General features: G+C 45.1%; 1 protein-coding gene across 3 annotated transcripts; it reads right to left on the bottom strand.

The window, feature by feature from the left end:
• Positions 1-274: 274 nt before the first annotated feature.
• Positions 275-4,439, bottom strand: LOC117708988 (olfactory receptor 13C7-like). Of its 3 annotated transcripts, XM_076935077.1 has the most exons (3): positions 4,389-4,439; positions 3,960-4,081; positions 275-1,510 (listed from the first exon to the last, which is right to left on the bottom strand). In XM_076935077.1, the coding sequence occupies exon 3, from the start codon at positions 1,488-1,490 to the stop codon at positions 546-548; it is 945 nt and encodes a 314-aa protein (XP_076791192.1). In that variant the 5' UTR covers positions 1,491-1,510; positions 3,960-4,081; positions 4,389-4,439; the 3' UTR covers positions 275-545. The 3 variants fall into 3 exon arrangements, with proteins under 3 accessions (XP_076791192.1, XP_034358916.1, XP_076791193.1); XM_034503025.2 differs by lacking the exon at positions 4,389-4,439 and having other exon boundaries at positions 275-1,506; positions 3,960-4,382; XM_076935078.1 differs by lacking the exon at positions 4,389-4,439 and having other exon boundaries at positions 4,039-4,382.
• Between the last annotated feature and the right edge of the window lie 9,095 nt (positions 4,440-13,534).

Here is a 13,534-nt window from a genome sequence, read left to right as displayed (position 1 = left end):
AGAAAAGAAAATGTTCTAGAATTTACTTAGGAGTTCCATGGGACCAGAGGTGGGAACTGACTGACGAGGGTGAGGGGGAAACTTTGGAATTGGTGTGAATGGTCTGCATGGAAGGGGATTATGTACTCCAGACCAGCTTGGGCCACATAGCAAAAGTCTAAAAAATAAAAGAAGAAGTGAGTTTTTCTCACAGTGTCTTCCCAATTGTACAGTAGGGGGAAAAAAAAACCCTCACATACACATCCCAACTAGACTTTACTGACAAAGAGAGAAGTATATTTTTTCTCAGTTTTTATTGCTTATTTTGTTGGCGTACAAAGAACATTTAATTTTCAGAGGCACGTTTTCTTGGTTCTATGCCATTTTGTACAAGTGTCTATTCTAAACAGTTGATGGTCCAGCCTCAGTCACTCACAAAGAACTCAGTCCAAACTGATCTATAGGGCTAGCAAGCAAATCTATACTGAACAAGTGATTGTTACCAGCCAAGCCCCGGTGTACACAGAGTTGGGAAATAACCCACTTCCTCACTCTCACTGAATTAGTCATTTCTGAACCACCAGATTCTTCACAGCTGCCTTCACATCCTTGTTCCTCAGGCTGTAGATGATGGGGTTCAACATGGGGGTCAACACCCCATAAAATAAAGAGATGAGTTTGTCTGCAAGGTCCTGCTTGTTTGCCCCCAGTGGGTCCTTGGACTTGGGCTTCCCATACATAAAGAGGATGGTCCCATAGAAGACAATCACCACAGTGAGGTGGGCAGAGCAGGTGGAGAAGGCCTTCTTCCTGCCCTCAGCAGAGGGGATCCTCAGGATGGTGGAGAGTATGAAGATGTAGGAGACAAAGATGAACAGAACTGGGACCCCCAGGAAGATCACATTGGCCACCCCCATGCTGATGACATTGATGGAGATGTCAGCACAGGCTAGCTTTAAGACTGCCAGGATCTCACAGGTGAAGTGGTTAATGACATTGTCCCCACAGAAAGGCAACTGAACTGCAAGGGAGATCTGGACCATGGAGTTGGCACCACCAGCCACCCAGGAGCCAGCAGCCATGGGCACATAGGCAGCCTTGCTCATGACCACTGGGTATCTGAGGGGGTTGCAGATGGCCACATAACGATCAAATGCCATCATGCCCAGAAGCACACACTCCGTGGCACCCATGGCAAAGGACAGAAACATCTGCACAGCACAGCCTGAGAAGGAGATGGTCTTCCTGGGAGTGAGAAAACCATCCAGGACTAAGGGGATTGAGGAGGTGGTGTAGCAGATGTCCAGGAAGGAGAGGTTCCCCAGGAAGAAGTACATGGGCGTGTGCAGGTGGGAGTCGAGGATGGTCACCAGGATGAGGACCCCGTTGCCCAGCAGGATCACCAGGTACGTCAGCAGGATGAGCACGAAGAATGTCTTCTCCAGTGTTGGGTGATCTGACAACCCCAGCAAGACGAATTCAGCTACTGTAGACTGATTGGCTACTTCCATTTCTCATGGTCTCTTCCTGTCTTGAGAAAACAGAAGACAGCAAGCACTAGTTCATCAGGATCAGGATGTGGGAATGGTTCTAGAATGTATAATTAAATGTAAAGTCAGTGTTGAAGGTATAAAATTTACTATTAGGTTGCCTGAGAGGTCAGAATGCATTGGTTCAAGCAGAAAAAGCTTCTGATAGCCAACTATGATAGATGGGGGGCAGGACATGATATAGTCGGGCCAGTGGGGCCAGCATGTATTTTGCGCTCCTTCCGAGTCCCCTTCGCCCGCGAAAGAGACACGTAAGGCAGTGTTCAGGTAGTTACTACAACGAGGCTTTATTCTTGTATCAGCAGAAGCGGAAGACCCCAAGCCCGGGAAAGGCACTGCTATATGTACCCTAGAGTGGCATGTTCACTTCTGATTGGCTGTTCACTCATCACCCCATATTACGCCCCGGGATGGGCAGTGGCTTGGCGCGCTTTTGCCTTTTGCACCTGTGCAGTTAGTTATTTACTTGTGGGAGCACAGGATGCCCATGCCATCTTGTAATGGCGAATGTTGTCACGCTCACCGCGGATCCTAACAAGCATGCCTAAGGGAAGCAGTATGTCTATTTATGGATGCAGGACAATATGAAAGCCGTAAAGGAGAAACCTGTAGGATGCTATGGTTCCAGAAAAGGGAAGGGACATGGACTAATCTGGCTGCCCCTGCCTGTCCCAGAGCATTCCTGCACCCACCACCAAGGCTGCTGTCGCTCTTGGCAATGTTAGCTACCGGCATTGTCTCTCTCTTGTAGCTCTGATTCTGTGCCCTCACAATAAAATTATGATGACAACTTAGCTTCACAGAGAGAGAATACGGTGGTCAGGAGACTAGAGTCTAGCCAGAATTTCTGTTTGTTGTACGGTGCCTGTCCTTCATTTCTTGTGAATTTGATGGCTACTGCTTCTAGGTGGCACTATCAGTAGAGTCTGTGGACTGCTGGACATGGTGGGGGCCGCTGGACATGGGGGTCTTTACAGAAGCATGGCCTTATCCCCTGTCCCATAACTCAATAGTAGGACCAGTCTGCTCTGTACCTATGGAGGACAAGTGTCCCTTGTACCTTCCTATGTACTCCTTATGACTAGACTCTGCTCTGGAGCAGTTTTCTAAGTTGCAGCCCCTAACTCAAACCCTACTGTATCTGACTTGACCGTTAAAGCCACTGTGGTGTCATTGTAATACGTTCTCCAAAGTAGGGAAAACAATGCCACCCAGGCTTACCAAGGTCTTGCGCAAGGAGGAAACCATGTGTACAACTCGCTGCAGGGATGGAAGAACTCCAGACCTGTACATTAGAGAAAACCTTAAACCTTGACTTCTCGACTTAAAGATTAGGAAAGTGGGACCAGAGAGATGGATAGAGGCTTGTCACCAAGCCTAAGGAGAGTTCAATTCCTGGGACCTGTAGGATGGGAAGAGAGAAGCAACTCTTTCAAGTTGTTCTCTGACCTACACATGAGCACTGTGACACGTGTTTGTGCACACACACACACATGAGAGAGAGAGAGAGAGAGAGAGAGAGAGAGAGAGAGAGAGAGAGAGAGAGAGAGATGTTTTGAAACAATGAAAAAACTGAAGATCTGAGAGAACCATAGGCTAGGCTGGCCCAGGTGCTTCTCCACTCTCCCCCCTAGCCTACCCCTCATCATTGGATGCTCTTGTCCAGCATTTGTGTCAGAACACGTCTACTGAGGATGTGAGGGTCCAGTTGAGAAGCTTTGGTCCTTCTCACCCTCCCTAGGACATTCATAGACAATAGATGTACCAAAACTTCCTCTAAGAAACCTGTCCTGTAGCCAGGCTTTGTCTATCTTTGACTGTTACCCTGTTGCTGGGGAAGATGGGTGAGAGAAACCAAACCCAGTTTGGAGCTCTCCACATGCTGTCATCAGGGCAGCTGAACTGTAGGCATCAGGAATAGCTGAAGAAACAGAGATCTGTTTTCAGAGATGTTAGAGCTGTGGATGGGAAGTGTGAGCCACAGCAGGGACAGCACCATGCATGGAGGTGTGAGCCACAGCAGGGACAGCACCATGCATGGAGGTGTGAGCCGTGACAGAGACAGCACCATGCATGGAGGTGTGAGTTACGGTAGAAATGCTGTTAAGCAACTTTTCTTCCTTTACAGTATGAGTCTTCCAGAAAAACTGATTCCCAGTTGTTTTTAGCACCTGACACATCTGCACACATCTCTGGTTCTCTTGTCCGCCTTGATAATTAGACAGTCAGCCTGACATTAAGCAGAGACTTTCCGTTATTCTTGCCCCTCTACAATGCCCTCCCCCCACTCCGCCTCACCACGGAGACTTCCTGGATATGCCTTCTCCTTTTCCTCTATGAAGAACCTGAGAGATATGGAAGCCAGAACCAAGGTCTAGCCTTGGATTCCATCTGTCCTCGGATTCCATCTCTGCTCCTCCTTTCACCTACCTGAAGGAGGTCTGGCCACAGAGAGAGCCCCGCCTGTGTCCACTGGGCAGACAAGTCCATGGTGGGGATGGGAGCTCACCCAGAAGGTCTCCTGATGAGGAGGATGCTGGAAGTTCTCTGGGCTTGAAAAAAGAGATGGCTTCAATGACTTATATTGGGCTTGCCTGACCCAGCCTTGTCTTTTGGCCTGGAATACACAGAGATCTGTTTAACTGTCTTGGGAGATAGTTGTCCTATCAGATGGCACATCAAGAAAGGAATATAGGGTTGGCTGTGGTGGCAGGGGAGGGGCTTGTGTTGCTCCCTGTGCTGCCCTTCTCCACTTCCAGTGAAAAAGCAATGGGAAAGACGGCTGGAGGTGCCACTTGCCAGCTGCTGCTAGAGGTGTGTCTGGTTTGTGTTCTGTGCTTTCTGCCCTCTGCCCTTTACCTGGCTCTCCAGAGGGCCTATCAAGGATCCTGGAAAAGTTTAGCATTCTAGTTGTTTGGGAGCCAGTCTTAATCCCAGATGCAATTTAAAGTTTGCCGAAAGGCCTCACAGGAATTTCGGGTCTGTGTTCCACAAATCCAATTAAACAGTGGCAGATAGCTCTATGTGAATCTCAACTCTTTCTGTAAAGGAATTTTTGTAAAAGAAAGTTGCTGCCCTCTGTCCACCTGTGTTTGCTTGTCTTCCCAGGAATTGGGGGAATAACAACTGCCTATCTGGGCTCTGACCACAAGAGGGTGATAGTTCTCCATAGCTGGGGCAGGCACACCGTTTCTCTGATGCTCCCAGGCTGCTGCTTACAGTTGTTGGATGCTAAGTGCTCTTTTGTCCCAATGTCCTCTTGCTCCATGTAGGCTCTGGGTGGTTACTAAGGATTTGGGTTTGAAAAAGAAGCCCTTCCCACAGTAAAGGAGTGTGTGGATAAGGGGACAGGAAGGGTTTGAATTTACAGATTACTATCAGCAGTCCTTGTCACCTTTGGAGAACTGTGGAAGTGTTTTTAACATATGCCCCCCAACACACACACCCTGTTTAGCTAACTTCAGCCATCTCTGCAGCATGGTGGCCCACTGCCCATGTCAGTCAGGCTGCAGGCTGTGCAGTGCATCTGTTCCTCCTGGCTGTGAGCCGCACAAAGAGGCCTCCTCAAGCTGACTGACAATCCTAACAATCAATTTAGTTTAAGCAGATTGGAGCTGGGGAGATGGTGTAGTCTGTAATGTACTTGTGTTGCAAGCAACAGCACCTGAGTTTGATCCTCAGAACCAACGTAGAAAAGTCTGGCACTCTGCTCACACTTGAAATCTCGGTACTGAGGAGGTAGACAGGCAGATCAGACTTGCTGCCCTACCAGCTTAGCCTGCGTGGTGTACTCCATGTCACTGAGAGGGCTTGTCTCGGATAAGGAGGACAGCATTGCTCAGGAGGGACACCAGAGTTTGTTTTCCAGGCTCTATGTACATGTGCACCAAACACATTGACGCAAGCCCTGAACAAAGTGCACACACACACACACACACACACACACACACACACACACTATTAAATAGACAAATAAATTATACACCCTGAGCTTAAAGGGGGGTAGAAAGGGTTTAGTTTCATAAAAACTACAGTTGAATTGTTTGAATGGCTCCATTAAAGGCAAAATATTGAAGTAAATTGCTGTCATCAAATGTTAGGAAGATGCTGACGCTTCTTTTGCAGAAGTCTTTGCATTCTTAATCTTTTACAAAAAATACATTTTAATTCAAATAGAATTACACCACTCTCTCCTTCTCTTCCCCTTCCTCCCTCCAACCCTTCCCATATTCCTACCCCACTCTCAAACTGGTGGACTCTTTGTTGTTGTTATTTATGTTTATTTATTCTTCTCTTGTACAATAAATATATCCTGACCACAGCTTCCCCTCCATCCCCTCCTCCCAGTCCCTCAGCCCCAGGTCACTGTTACTTCAGAAAAGAGCAGGCCTCCCAGGGATATCAGCCGAACATTGTATAACAAGATGCAGTAAGACTAGGCACAAACCCTCACATCAAGGATGAACAGGGCAACCCAGTAGGAGGAAAAGGTCCCACAGTCAGGCAAAAGATTCAGGAACATTCCCACTCAGATTGTTAGGAATCTAACAGAAACCCCAAGCTAAAGAACCAGGGCACGTATGCAGAGGGCCTGGTGCAGACCCATGCAGGCTTCATGGTTGTGAGCAGATACAGAGACCCTCAGCCAAACATCCAACTGTGTTCAGGGAACCCTGCAGAAGAAGGGGAGGAAGGAGTATAGGAGCCAGAGGGGTAGAGGACACCAGGAGAACACAGTCCACAGCATCAGCTAAGCAGGGCTCATCGGGCTCTCCAAGACTGAAGCATTCTTACTCTTTAAAAAATTAAGGAGCTGGAGAGATGGCTCAGTGGTTGAGGGCACTTGGTGCTCTTGTAGAAGGTCTCGGTGTGCTGCCCAGGACCCCCATGGCAGCTCACAATGACCTATAATTACAGTTCTAAATGATCTGATGTCATCTTCTGCCTCTGTGGGCTCCAGAGACCACATGATGCACAGACATACATGCAGGCAAAACACTCACGGACATTTTTTTTTTAATTAAAGAAAAAATTAACCAGGAGGCCCAGCACCCTCTTTTTGCCTCTGGGGGTACCAAGATGCACACACATACACATAAATAAAAAGAAGAACATTTTTAAAAATTAAGTAAAATTTAAAACTGTAGATAGTGTGTCACAGGGATGGATTATTTAAGGGCCCAGTAATTACTATATTCACAGGCAAGGAAAAGGTCTTTATATAAAAACATCAGCAAATAAGTCTAGTTATAGGCCATCTGTTTGTTTGCTTGTCTGCTTGCTTTTTGAGACTGGTTTCTCATTGCCTAGGTTGGCTACAAACTTTCCATGTAGCCAAGGATGACCTTGAAGTCCCAGTCTTCCTGCCTTGACCTTCCAAGCACTGGGATTCCAGGTGTGCTCCACATCTGGCATAGGCACAGATCCCAGTTTCACTTCCTGCAGAGGCTGCCATTCTCCAAATCAACTTCAGAGTCCTTCACACTCTCCTAAGACTTTTTCTTTCTTCTTCCTCCTCATCCTCTTCTTCCTCTTCTCTTCTTCCTCTTTCCCTTCCCCTTCCCCGTCCCCGTCCCCTTCTTCCTCCTCCTCCTCCTTCTCCTCCTCCTCCTCCTCCTCCTCCTCCTCCTCCTCCTCCTCCTCCTCCTCCTCCTTCTTCTTCTCCTCCTGACATTCTATTGGACTTTCTGTAGCAGCCTTAGCTTCTAGTTCTTGGATGTTCTTTCCTTCTAGTTGCATTTGAACGTGTCTATGGACATTGCCTAAGTTCAGAAATCCTCTCCTCAGCCATATCCAGGCTGCTCTTGAGCTCATCAGGCACTTTTCATTTTAGCCACAGCGGTTTTGAACTCCAGAACTTTATTTTTGAGTCCTTAGAATTTCCACCTCCCTGCTTAGATTACTCATCTGTCTTTGCTTCCTACCAACTGCAGTCACTAGGTCCCTTGGCCACCACAGGTTTTTTAAAAAAGATTTATTTATTTATTGTATGTCTGTGAGTACACTGTGGCTGTCTTCAGACACACCAGAAGAGGGCATCAGATCCCCATTACAGATGGTTGTGAGCCACCCTGTGATTGCTGGGAATTGAACTCAGGATCTCTGTGCTCTTAGCCACTGAGCCATCTCTCCAGCCCCACACTAGTTTTAAACTTCCAGATTTAATAATCACAAAAAGCTGTCTGAGTCTAAAGCTTGCTGTTTTCCTTGTTGAAGATAGTATAAAGAACCCACCCAAAGAGACTGCTGGGGGCTGGGAGACTCAAAGGGTGGTGGTGCTTACTCAGTAAGGATGCCGACCTTAGAATTCCTAGCATTAACATAAAAAGCCTGGCACAGTTCTCTGGGCATAGCCCCAGTAGCAGGTGGCAGAGACAGGTAGACGGATCCCAAGCTCTCTCTGGCCAACCAGCCGAGCCAAAACAGAGAGCCTCTGGGTCAGGGAGATCCTGTGTCACAATCCTAGTACAAAATATAACAGAGAAAGACACTCAGTGTCTTCTTATGGGCTCTGAATTGTGCAAAAATAAATATGCACCCACATTTTCATGTGCTTATAGCACATGTGTGCACACACAAAGATGCACACACACACACACACATACACACACAAACACTCAGGCACGCACATGCATGCACATTCACACACAAAACAGAAATAAGCTGCAGTAACCAAGGCTTTCGTGTTGTGGTAGTGAGGAGTAGGCAAGGTGAATTGCTTATAATTTGAATCAGTCTTGGTCTTGTGGTGATGTGCACTCTATAAAGGCTCTCAGTTGTATCTCCCCATTAGGAAGGCTAACATGTCTAGAACTGGCTAAATTAGGATGCTAAATAAAAGAAAATGGCCAACCTAGGAAAAACCCAAAACTAGAACCGAAAGTATGTCCTCAGGGGAACGCCAACACTGAAGGATGAGCAGCTTAGGGGGTGATCTCTGCCCTCGCCTAGGATTCAAACATCCTGGCAGGGCATGTGCTACGTCAGCAATAGTGAAAGCAACAGTGTTGCCTGTTGGCTTGCTGCTGTGTGGTGGGTGTGGGGACATGTGCATTCTCTCATTTTTAACCTCATCCTATTGTGAAACTTCCTGCTGTAATCACAATGCCTTCAATAAAGTATGGGTTACATTGGATTAAGTGGTATTGGTGTCTAATCCCAGATTCAAAGACACACACACACACACACACACACACACACACACACACACACACACACACACACTAGTGTTAATGCTTGGCCATTGGCTCTCAATGATGATCAAGGTGTGTACCACTACTACCCAGTCCATCACTCCCAATGGACTAAGAAGAAGCTCTCCATTGTAGGATCCCATTTCTGTGTCTTCTGGAAAAGGGAAGCTTCCAGGGATGGAACTCAATCCCCAGAGCTTGGAGTAGGAAGTTGAGATGAGGAAGCTTCTTAACTTGACAGAATTTTAAAAATCGCCATGGAAACAAATATCTGGGTATGTCTGTGAGCATTTTTTTCTAAATTAGGTTAATTACAGTGGGAAGACCCACCTTAAATGGGGGTGGAGCTAGTCTGTGGCCTAGGGATCTAAACTGAAAAAAAAGGAAGAGAACATTCATTTCCCACAGCTTGCTCTGACCACAGATGCCACGTAACCAGCTGCCTCCTCCAGCTCTTGCCACCACGCCATGATGGGCTGTTGCCACAAATTGATCCACATAAACTTTGGAGGCCAAGGCAAAAGGATTGCAAGTTCCAGGCTAGCCTGGACTACTTAGGGACACTCCATCTCAAAAGAAACACCAAAAAGAAATTCAGTAGTTTTTGGTATTTGCAAGCTTCTGCAGCCATTGCCACAGTAAAATTCTAGAATAGTTCCAGTAGCCCTCAGGGAAATGCTGTAACTATTAGCTCTGCCTGCTCCTCCCTCCAGTCTCTGGCAATCACCCATCCACTTTCTGTTTATGGGTTTCCCTATCGGTTGACATTTCTTATAATGTAAATTCTCCTGTGTCTGGATTCTCTTGCATAGTGCCATGTTCTGAGGTACCAGGAGGTGGTGTGTACCAACATTTCATTTCTTCCTACTACTTAACAGAATTTCATTATGCCATGTCTTGTTTCTCCATTCATTAGTTGATACACAAATCATTTCTATTGTGCTTGCCATTCTTTTACATTTATTTTATGAACTTATTTTTATTTCATATGCATTGGCGTTTTATCTGTATGCATGTCACTGTGAGGGTGTCAGAGCCTCAGGAACTGAGTTACTGGAAATGAAGTTACAGACAGCTACGAGCTGCCATGTGGGTGCTGGGAATTGAACCCAGGTCCCCTGGAAGAGCAGCCAGTGCTCTTAACAGCGAGCTATCTCTCTACCTCCTATTTTATTTTTATGGATTTATTTTATTTGAATGGATTCATTAAAGGAAATCATTGAACTAAATTACTGTTATCAAATGTTAGGAAGACATACCAGATGCCCATCTAAAATTAGATGAAGTCTTCATTCTGACCCTTTTGCAAAGATCTTTGCACTCTTACTCTTTAAAGATTATGTATGGATGTTGTAGTGCGAATTTTTACTTCTTTAAAAACACAGAAATGTTGTGTGAATATGATTTGTTTTAATCCCAAGTGTGGGATATGGGGCTGCATCAGATTGTGCACAGCAGCCGACTATAGTTTGTTTTGTGCTCTGGCAGGGGCATTATTTTGCCAGCTGAAGATGTTTATGTTTAGAATTCTGGGGATTATTGAGAGACTATAAAAATGCCAGGGCCTTGAGAGAGATGGCAGCTGCTGTTCTGCTTCTCCTCCTTTTCCTCCTCTTCCTTCTCCTGCTGCTGCTTCTGCTTCTCCTCCTTTTCCTCTTCTCCTGTTCCCCCTGCTCCTCCTCTCCCTCCTTGTCCTCCTTCTGCTGCTTGTTGCTGTTTGCTGAATTGCTGGTTGGAGATATCCTGACGATGGTGAAGATTGGACTTGCCCCAGGGAACTCGATGCCTTAATCAGCAGAATAGTCTAAAGAGACTGATGCCTCCTATCCCCTTTGGCTTTCTGTTTCTCCTACCTAGTGTTGGGGGTTGGAAGGGATAAGGTGGAGTAGGGTGGTAGGGGGAAGAATCCAGTAAAGTAGCCAAAACTGTGGCTACAGTATGATTTTGTCTCCATGCATGTCTGTGTACCACATGCATGCTGGTGCCCTTGGAGGCCAGAAGAGAGCATCAGGTCCCCTGGAACTAGAACTATGAACACTTATGAGCTATCCTGTGGGTGCTGGGAATAGAACCTGGGTCCTCTGGAACAGCATGTGGTGCTCTGGTGACATCTCTGAGTGCTGGCGTTACAGGTGTGCACCACCATGCCTCCACCAGTGCTGGTGTTGTAGATGTCACTGCCATGGCCCTGCCGCCTCAGTGCTGGCATTACATATGTGCACTGCCATGCATGTCTGCCTACATGCTGGAGTTACAGATGTGCCCCACCATACCCTGGGTTGCTGGCACATCTTTTTTTTTTTTGAGAAATATTCAGTGAAATCATTTGTCCATTTTTAATGAAACCTCGGAGATCCTAAGACTGAATTGCCTTTTTTATTCTGTAAAAATTTTTATTCACTTAAAATTTTTTTTTGTTTTTATTATTTTGAATTTTGAAAGATTTTTTATTGGCTATGTATATAATTACTTACACGAATCTAATTTAGAAACCTATAAGCAGAGGCTTGTTTTCTTTTTTTTTTTTTTCTTTTTGTATTATTAGTAACTTTAAAAAAATGTTAATCAAAGTAAGTTTGGTAATGCTCACCAACAAGATACCCATACAATCAGAAGTAACCCAATACCCAACCTAGATATATCAACTATCTTTGACTGGCAGAGACACTCAAACATCTGCCTCCATGTTTCTCTCTCTCTCTCTCTCTCTCTCTCTCTCTCTCTCTCTCTCTCTGTCTCTCTCTCTCGTCTCTTAGCTCCTCCTCTCCTTCTCCTCCTCTTCCTCTCCTTACTCCTCCCACCTTAGCTCTTCCTATATATCACCCTTCCTGTTAAAATAAAACTTTTCTCTCAAAATACACTTAGAGCATAACTATACCAATTTGTGTCAGTAAGGTACAAGATAGACCTAATATCCAGTCCATCATTTTGTTGACTAACCAGAACCTCTGTCATCTCTCCTAAATAAAAGACTTAGTTCTGAACTTGACTTTTTTCTTGGCTTTAGAATGAATGTCAGCTGAAAACCATCCTTTCAAATCTTTTCTCTCAAAGTACATAGCCGAAATTGGCTATGAGACTATAAGTCTTCAACCCCATCAGAAATCCAGAATGACTGAGTTAGCTGAAATTATGGGAAGCACAAAGCATAGCTTCTAAAACTTAGCCAATTTATAGAGACCGCTGAACACCTGGACAGTCCCTATACTACAGAACATTGGAACATCTGATCTTCAGCCTTCTGGCCCAGGATCATCTGACAGACATAGTGATGCAGAATTATTAAGGGCGGATTATTCTGACTTGGGAGATGTAATCAGTCAACTATTCCGCATGTGTGTCCTTTTTTTGGACAGTAATTTGCCTGTAGATGAAAAGAGGCAATTCTTGCCTAGTGGCTGTCTCACCACCACTGTAGTAACTCTAAAGATGCTCAATTTCTTCTTAGAATTCAAGGCAGGAAGCTATCAGGAGCAGACAAGTCTCTAATCAAAATTAACATTAATACAGAAATGTTTGTAACGTCAATTCTGTAGACTTCTGATGTTTTGAAAACCAACTATCCAGGTAAGGCAATCTGGACTGTTGTATGTTAACTCTTTTCAGTAATTTCTAAATAAAATATAGAAAACACCCTAACAATAAACTCAAAGCCATGAATTTGCTATAGGCCCTTAACTCACAGGCTAACCATCTCAAATCAGTTTAAAAAGTTAAAGAAGGACTAGATCTAAGCCTTGTATTCCTAAATGTGTTATACAGGCACAATGCCCATGAGAGTATCAATATTCATCTCACTTTTATATCAATAAGAAGCTCATACCAATGAAAACCTTAAATTTGATTTCAAAGTAAATTTTGTACCGTTTAAGAAATTATAACTTTATCTTAATAACAATTATACATATTTCTACCAATAGGTTATGGCTATGTGATAAATCCTAGCTAATCCTCCCTGTTCCAACAAACCCACTACTTTTCCCTAGAAAGACAGCCCAATATTAACCACCTCAGTCCCCAAGCCCAGGGAATAGGGGCGCCGACTCTTCATGAACTTCTTCAAGCTGATAACAGGTGTTGAGATATTAAAAGAGGGGCAGGGGGAAGAGTAAATTGATAAGCCTGTGATACTGTGTCTTTACTGCATCCAGCTGGAGTTCCAGGACATCAGAAGTTTGAGCAGGTCTTCTCGGGTTGCTCGATGAGTAGATACATCCAGGCTGTATACTCTGCAATATACAATTCTCAAAACAAATTTTAGTATCAAGATAATGTTTTGTTTGAACTCTGGAATCTAGTCTTCTGGGGGCCTGCCTCTGTCATGTCTAATCCATATAATTCTGGGAGTTTCTGTGATGGTGTGCTCCCACCACCCTCCCATTCCCACCTCCCTGCTCTCAAATTCCCCAACACTAGGGAATCCAAAACTTTCAGGCACCAAAGCCGTCCACTTCCACTGATGCCTGGCAAGGCCACCCTCAACTGCCTATACAGGTGGAGCCATGAGTTCCTCCTTTGTGTTCTCAGGCTGGAGGATTTAGAATGGCTACTCCAGCTTGTGTCTTAGGACCATTTGCTTGAAAAATTGTTTTCCAGCCTTTTACTCAAAGGTAGTGTCTGTCTTTGTCACTGAGGTGGGTTTCCTGTATGCAGCAAAATGCTGGGTCCTGTTTACATATTCAGTCCATTAGTCTATGTCTTTTTATTGGGGAATTGAGTCCATTGATGTTAAGAGATATTAAGGAACAGTGATTGTTACTTCCTGTTATTTTTGTTATTAGAGGTGAAGTTATCTTTGTGTGGCTATCTTCT

Source organism: Arvicanthis niloticus, chromosome 5, assembly GCF_011762505.2.
Source record: "Arvicanthis niloticus isolate mArvNil1 chromosome 5, mArvNil1.pat.X, whole genome shotgun sequence".
In the NCBI taxonomy this organism is placed as follows: Eukaryota; Metazoa; Chordata; class Mammalia; order Rodentia; family Muridae; genus Arvicanthis; species Arvicanthis niloticus.
Note: the sequence above shows the minus strand (reverse complement) of the source record. Positions and strands in the feature narration are given on the sequence as shown.

Excerpts from the sequence above, each read along its gene's own strand:
- LOC117708988 (XM_076935077.1), bottom strand. The coding sequence starts at position 1,490 with ATGGAAGTAGCCAATCAGTCTACAGTAGCTGAATTCGTCTTGCTGGGG.